General features: G+C 34.0%; 2 protein-coding genes across 2 annotated transcripts in view; both read left to right on the top strand.

Annotated features, from left to right (window-relative positions):
• The window catches only part of LOC106465602 (protein singles bar-like), a 3,128-nt gene extending 1,412 nt beyond the window's left edge, over window positions 1-1,716 (top strand). Inside the window, exons 2-3 of the mRNA XM_013925836.2 lie at window positions 596-736; window positions 1,262-1,716. Of these exons, the coding sequence (XP_013781290.1) occupies window positions 596-736; window positions 1,262-1,339 (219 nt within the window). The 3' untranslated portion in view covers window positions 1,340-1,716. The remainder of the gene's footprint in view (window positions 1-595; window positions 737-1,261) is intronic.
• Window positions 1,717-5,463: 3,747 nt separating this feature from the next.
• LOC106465603 (proton-coupled folate transporter-like) overlaps window positions 5,464-8,344 on the top strand; it is a 19,010-nt gene continuing 16,129 nt past the window's right edge. Inside the window, exons 1-2 of the mRNA XM_022393530.1 lie at window positions 5,464-5,668; window positions 7,102-8,105. Of these exons, the coding sequence (XP_022249238.1) occupies window positions 7,121-8,105 (985 nt within the window). The 5' untranslated portion in view covers window positions 5,464-5,668; window positions 7,102-7,120. The remainder of the gene's footprint in view (window positions 5,669-7,101; window positions 8,106-8,344) is intronic.

Here is an 8,344-nt window from a genome sequence, read left to right on the forward strand (position 1 = left end):
CAACCTCCTTGAACAACTGGTGACTAGACAACATTCGATCCACTTCCGTGATGGACAACCTCCTTGATCAACTGGTGACTAGACAACATTCGATCCACTTCCGTGATGGACAACCTCCTTGATCAACTGGTGACTAGACAACATTCGACCCACTTCCATATTGGACAACCTCCTTAATCAACTGGTGACTAGACAACGTTCAACCCACTTTCACGCATGGACTTTGGATTAATCAACCGGTGACTAGATGACATTTTGAATGGCTTTCGGGTATGGACAACTGGTGATTAGTCGACGACATGGATCACTTCCATGTATGGACAACTAGTAACTATAGACGACGTTTCGACCCGAATAACTGGTGACTAGACGACTTGGCCATGTCCCACTTCTTCGTGTTTTCATCAAGTCAGACCTGATTACAATACTCAGAAGTGGATCTAAACGTCGTCAAATAACTAGTTGACTCGGAGGATTATCAAGTTTTAAATACTATCAACTGTACACTCTCTGTTGTATTAAAACAATGCACGATACTGTTGACAAATGCTAACTGCAGGTTTGCATTACAGAATGATATAACTTCCTATTTCAGGAGACAGTGCAGAATACTGTGGCTTTCATCTTATACACCGGAGCCTCTATTTTTCTACTAATTCGAACATCATTTATCTTATGGCCAATGTATCTGGTTACCCCATATTTCCAAGCTTATCCTGCAATGATGGCCGTCGCGGTAAGTTATATTTTGACCTTGTCATCTAGAGCTCTATATGTATGGGGCGTGAGCTAATCCTGCATATAAATTATTCTTGTTCTATTACCGGGGAGACATATTTCTAATTGTTTTTGTTATAATTAGTTTTGCAGACTGTGTAACGTGGCGTTATTAACACTAGAATGGTTACTGATTTTTTGACAATTATGGAAGTTTGAAAACTTAAAGTTACAATGAGTATTACATGCGTTAGTTTGGCCATTCTTCATGCTAATGATCATCACCATATGTTTAACTCAAATAATTCATTTATATAGAAAAATGCAACATTTTAGTCCATGTTTTGTATTCTGTAAAAAAACACAAAATCCAAAACGTGTTTTTAACGTTTTCGAGAACGTCTTTGAATATGTGGTAAAGTGTTAGAAAAGGCAATATTTGACAACTATAGGCTTTTAAATAGACAACTCTATCTAAACTGACAATGACATCTTTGTTTTTCAAAATCGATCCAATTGCAAGTTTCTTTAATTTTTTTTTCAGGTTTTTGGTCTGGTCGCCGCATTGGTTCACGCTATCGACGCTGTTTGTGCACATAGAGCTTTTAAACAACGAGGCTAAACAACAACAGCGAAAAAAAAAAATGCGTTTTTTGAAGGTTAGAATGTAGTCAGACGTATTTGCGCATGCGTGAGCACACTTCATACTACAGGTGGATAAACAGATGTTCACTCAAGAGTCAGAAAACAGCCTCAACAAATACGCAAAATTCCATCCGACAAAAGAAAAAGTTTTCACATATTTTGACGTTATCGACTATGATTTCGAAAAATTCGAAAGCTTACGATATATGACTATAGGGCCTCAAGTTCTGAATAATATTCTTGTTGGTCTATGTCTTAGAACAAAAGAAAGTTTCAATCAAAATAACTGTTTCTAAAACTTTATTTCTTTCGTTAATTCTAGATTGCAATTATATGTATTTATTATGTACGACATATTGACTCGTGTGAGTGTTTTAAATAAAGTGTTTAATATTTTCAAGCATAGTATTTTTATAGTATCGTTTTTTGTTGTTTTTTACTTGAAGTTAGATACGAATTTTAAACATTCTAACGTAAATGATTAAAGAGAACATGGAGAATTACACTCGTAATTGTTCAGAGCGTTGTATCTAAGCATCAGTTCGTAATAACAAAATGTGTCTGTGACTGAGCGAGACATTGATGGGAGGGGGTTGAAATGTATGCAAGATCTAAACATGTAAATCTACGGGGATAAGGGGATATCGCTCGCAGGTAATGCAGACATGTAGTGGATGCCGCCTTTAAATTATTAACAGGTATTAACCTGCTCCCACTAGGATTTCGACCACTGTTTCTTCCGCCTAAAAAACATCCTACGTACCCAACTAGCTAAACAGTTAGGTCAGAGATTCCTATGTTTCTGGTATAGCCATCCCTAATTTTGATATGCAAGCCATAAGAAAGATAACCAATCAGCGACACTCGCTGCCTGGAGCGGCTACTTTCAACCTAATAGTGATATTCATGTCAATTTTACATTGTACCTATAGTACAAAGCGCGTTTGGTATCACGTCTCTGAATCTAAGACCCTCGGATCCCCTGTTGGATATGCTAATTGCCATGTTTTGGTCAACTAACTACCCATATATATATATTTGTTTGTTTGTTTGTAGTTAAGCACAAAGGTACACGGTTTCTAGCGTTACAAGTCGCAGACACGCCGATGTGCCATTGGGGGGGGGGGCGATATATATATATATATATATAATCACCGTTAAATATCAGGTTTTAAAGTTAATACATTTATCAGCTTAAACACGATATAACTACTTTTTTTTTCTTTTGGTAAATACTTTTCTAAGAAGCTTTTCATCACTTTTTAATCATAAGAATAGAATAGAATAAAAAGGGAGATAGATTAAAACAGTAATACGAAATTGTAAAGAAAAAAAAATTTATATAAAAATAATCCCAGCCCTAGGCAATTTAATTATTTCGTTAAAATATTATTCATGACTAAACATCAAACACGACAATCTTTGAAATAATTGGTACAACGTTTCTGAATTTTTCTTATTTCGTTATTTTTTTATTTCGAATACAAATTGAATATTGTAGTGTTTTATTAATTAGATTCTTTTGACGAATCAAACACTAGAACGGCAAAAATAAAACCCAAAATGTTATTGAATATTTTAAAATTCAGAATAAAACTATCAAGTATAACAAGTACAATGAAGTGAATAATTGATTTGAATAACCTTGTTAAACGGTGACATATTTTCTTTATTCTTCTTTGAACGAACTTGTTGAGATTAAACAATAACGAATAAGATACTTCCCCATGTAAAGGAACTGAATTGCTTAATATTGACAACTTGGAAATTTTTTTACGTAGAGAAGACTTTCACCATGCACGTAACAAGAGTTATTAACTAAACAATTTGTTAAATAAATTTAGTTATCACTCTTTCTTTCTTTATGTATTATGTTACTTCAAGTCATTCATGCCAATGTCTTTGGAATTTAAATTTGCACCTTTAATGGATGAGGTTTAATTGATAAAATAATGTAAAGTTATGAAAAGGGGACCTTTTGCTAAAGAGTTGCGTTTAAAAACATATCCTGCTTTTGAGGGCTCATCGGATTATACAGTGTTCTAATTATATTCAACTCGGTGACAAATGTCATGAAAAAGCATGTTATTAGACGAACCAGAAATGCCACTGTTTTAATTGACATCGTAAAAATAATTGTAAAACTAGTTTAATGGATCTTTACGCATTTCTAATACCATCAAGAATAATGGACAAACGGATACTTCTCTTGAATTTAAAGTTAAACATATAAAGACACATTTCAAATAGATCTAGTTATTATTAAGTACAAAGCTACACAACAGACTCAATAATCAACAATAATTACCCTACCCGAACTCGTATTTTATATTGCTCAAATTGTTCTAAAACTTCGGAAAAAGTGAAATTTTGCAAGGCTTTAGGCTCCAATTAATAATTAATTCGTTAATTCGTTCACTGGTTTCTTTAAATAATGAAATGGGCCACTAATCTTAATTTGGGAAGTTAGTAAAGAAACACGAAAAATGCTGCTTCAGTATCAACTGAATAAAGAAACTCGACGAATGCTGATTCAATTTCAACTGAATAAAGAAACTCGACGAATGCTGATTCAATTTCAACTGAATAAAGAAACACGAAGAATGCTGTTTCACTGTCAACTGAATAAAGAAACTCGACGAATGCTGCTTCAATACCGAAGCAGCATTTGTCGAGTTTCTTTATTCAGTTGAAGAAGAGCTCCGTTTGTTGCTTTTCTCACTATATAAAGAGGCAATATTTTACGTGTTTCTTTACTCCGTTCATACAGAGATAGCATTTTATGTTTCTTTACTTCGTTTATACAAAGATAGTATTCTCCGTGTTTGTTTATAGAGAGACAGTATTTTTCGTTTTTCTTTAATCTGTTTATAGAGTTTCTTTATTCAGTTGATATTGAAGCAGCATTTGTCGAGTTTCTTTAATCAGTTGATATTGAAGCAGCATTTGTCGAGTTTCTTTAATCAGTTGATATTGAAGCAGCATTCGTCGAGTTTCTTTATTCAGTTGACAGTACATAAACAGAGAAAAAAAACCAAAATGAAAGAAGAATATTGCCTCTCTAGAGCAACACATGTAATTCTGCTTCCTTACAAACAGAGTAAAGAAAGACGAGGAATCCTGCCTCCATATGAACAAGATAAAAAAAATCGAAGAATGCGCCTCTGTATAGAACAGAATAACGAATCGCATGGAATGCTGCCTCCGTACAAACCCAGGAAAGAAACACCAAGAATGCTGCCTTTATATAAAAAGAGTAAAGCAACACGAAGAATACCACCTCAGTATAAACAGTTTAATTAAATACATGATGTGCTTTTTCAGTATAAACAGAGTAATTAAACATGCGGAATCCTTCTTCTGTATAACAAAATATAGAAACATATATATATAATTCTGCCTCTGGATGAAAAAAAATAAAGAAACGGGAACACTGGCTATGTATAAATAGTACATTAATGTGTAATGTAATCAACTGACCTCAACACGACGCAAGGTTTCAAAGTGAGAGGCCAGAGTGTCAAATAAAACAAATGTAAAACAAAACACTTTAACTTTAGTTTCTCACTCTGATCTACATTGTCAGCGATTTATAAGTATTATCGCGCATGGTATGTTTGTGTTTAACTACAAAAAAACTAAAATTTTTTACACTGAATTTGAATACCTGTAGAAACTGATGATAATATTGTATTATTTTCAAAGCTTTAGGTTTGATGTTAACCAAAATTAATGTTCATATAGGCGATTTTAACGACATCTGGTTTTATTCTTCATTAAAGTACTAATCCTAAGTTCTAACATGTAGAAAACTCTAGTTGACATAATGTCCACCGGTGGGAAAGCAATAAGTTTACGGACTTAAAACGCTAAAATCGGGGGTTTGATTCCACGCAGTAAACACAGCAGATAGCCTAATGTGGCTTTGTTTTAAAAAAACAAATAAGTTGACATAATCAATATTATTTTGTTCATCATACTGTGGATAAGGTTATTTGTGACTCGTGCACGACGGAATTATCAGCATCTGCCATCTCTGTGTTGGGGCGTTCTTCTTATCGCGTCATTTGTTTCGAGGTTGTTTTGTACTTTAAAGATCAAAACCTACATGTGGATGATACAGAACATATTAACAATGCTAAAAGTGCAGATAAGATGAAAAACCACGAGACCTCATGAAAGTCGGCGTAAGCTGCTCGAACCATTTAGAACAAGAAAAGCTGTGGAAAATGTAATGTGTAAACTTGGAGATTTTAAGTGATCAAAATATAATTTATTTTATCAACAAGAAATTGGGGAGACGCAGGTAAGATATGAATATCTTAATAATAATCATTAAACTAATGGTAGGGATTTGACGATGAAAGAAAGGTAAAACTACTAAGATCATTCTTCTGAATTAACTATTAAAACATAGTGGGTAAAGCTTTTGTTTGTTTTCCTCCATCGCTAACTAAACAAACGTGCTGATAGTTACGATTTAGTTTGTTTGTTCACCAGAACTACACCTTATATATATACAGAGGGCTAAACTTTGGAAAATAACTACCAGTTCGTAAAAACTCGCTCCTGAAAATACTACTTTTAACTTAACAGCAGGATTGACTGTCACTCCTGTATCACATCCACAACTGAGATTCGACCCACCTTGGGTCTACTTTGTACTGTTGTAGTCATGGAAAGATACATCCTATAATTTTGAATGTACTAAGTGTAGCTTCACGAAATTTGGCACACATTACAAGTCTGTTGTAGACAAAAAATCAAATGTTTCAATAAGATGTTTTTACTAAAGATTTCTCTGTAAATTTACGAAGCCTTTACTGAATCACTCTGAGTTTCATGTTCCAATTACGTAACTTATAGAGACTCTTAAATGAATATCAAGTTTTTCAATAAAACTATATTTTATCTACCCTAATACTAAATGAAGCGAAATCAAACTACAGTGAAATGAAACGTTGAAAAATATGAAATATAATGAACAATAAGATTATTTCTTCCTTAATTTAAAACCATAATGGATTTAAGATTCTCGTATTACTTATCTTCAGAATTTCAAGTGTTAACCTTTTCACATCTGGTTTCTTATAATTCAATGGTTTTATTGCCTGGCTTGTTACCACAGAAGCAGTTTATTCATCCAAGAAGGAACACATTAACAGTTTCTTGTACACTTCACGCGTGTTAACTAGGCGAACGTTGTATTTGCCTGCATAATTCTACTAGGCCTAATTTTTTCCTGAGTTTGTTGTCCAAAAGAAATCAATGTCTTTCATTTTGCATTTTAGAACAAACAAAAATATCAGGTACTAGATTAAAATGTCCTAAAAGTAGTATAATTTTTAGCTTAGCTATAAATAGGTTAAACACTTATTTATTGCATAGAGAAACTGTTTTCCTTAACACAAATCAGGCATTTCTTTTCAACTACCGTCTTTCATCACCAAAAAATAATCAAAGATGATTGTATAATTGTCTTGAAAGATATAGAGGAATGGGAGGGCTTCTCTAGTGGTTTGACAAATTTAATGATATCTCAGCAAATCAAAAAAGTAGAAGGTTTAAATTTTATATTATTGCTTTTAACATCGACAGAAATTCATCCTTGATCACAATAGGTTTTATTATTATTATTAGTTTTGTTTTAATGCGTATAGTGTAATCATTAGATATATATATATGTGTGTGTGTGTGTGTGTATATATATATGTATTTTGGATTTTTTTATGTTAACAGTATAACAGACTATCTGAACATGGAGAGGATGATCAAGTTAAACAAATTAGTCACAGTGGAACCAGTCTTGTTTCTTCACACGGTTGCAACGTTACTGGAGATAAGCATCTTTCAAGATCTGATACGTATGAAAGTCTGCCTACAAGAAGCTGGAGTCCACAATACCAGTGTGTGTGAGCACCTTGACAAATACGTGTTCCGGAGTGTTCAAGATTCCACGGTCATCTGGGTTCGATACTACAACGTTGTACTAAACGGATGTGGATTGATTGGATGTACTTACTTAGGCTCTTGGGGTGATCGTTTTGGACGAAAGATACCGCTGGTTATCCCTCCACTTGGGTCCATTCTCGCTTGTATAAATTACATCATTGTGTCTACTTACATTTTGAAAGGACGTGTGTCATTGTTGTTGATAAGCGCTGTAATTACTGGCTTTTCTGGTGGATCTATTGCTATGGCTGCCAACTCCTTTGGTTATCTGTCAGACATCACTACTGAAGCCAACCGAACACTTCGAACCGTTATTTTAGAGGCCATGCTCTTTATTGGTGGTACCATAGGGTTATATATAGGTGGCACTATGTTACGTGTAACAGGTTATAGCAGTGTGTTTCTACTTGAAATGACTCTGTGTGCAATTGACATTCTGTACATCCTCTTTTGTCTAAAAGATATTAAACCGATCAATGAGAGCCAGCCTGTTAAAGCCACAAACCAACCTGTTGAAGATTCAAACCAACCCGTTAAAGACACAAACCAACCCGTTAAAGACACAAACCAACCTGTTAAAGACACAAACCAACATGATAACGATTCAAACCAACATGTTAAAGACTCAAACCAATCTGTTAAAGACACAAGAGGGGTCTGTCAGAAACTCTTTGGAATTGATCACGTCCTTGATATGCTCAAGACGACCTTCAAACAGAGGCCACAGAATAAAAGAAAGTATATATTATTAGTGGGTATAGCCACCACATTAGCTTACTACGGGTTAGAAGGTACGTAAAGTTTTTCTGTTTACTTTCTATATAATAAAGTAATCCTTGTTTAAAATGGTCAGATAGATTTCTACACAGCGTGGTCACAAGTAAATAGACACCACCTTTTCAGAAAAAATGAAATTTTTCAGGCATATTCACATGGATTGATATATTTATAATTTAATTAATATCTAGTAGATCTTCCTTTCGCTTCGTGGAGTTCGTTGATCCTTTGGGGCATCGTGAGAATCATCTCG

This window comes from Limulus polyphemus, unplaced genomic scaffold, assembly GCF_000517525.1.
Source record: "Limulus polyphemus unplaced genomic scaffold, Limulus_polyphemus-2.1.2 Scaffold1997, whole genome shotgun sequence".
Classification (NCBI taxonomy): Eukaryota; Metazoa; Arthropoda; class Merostomata; order Xiphosura; family Limulidae; genus Limulus; species Limulus polyphemus.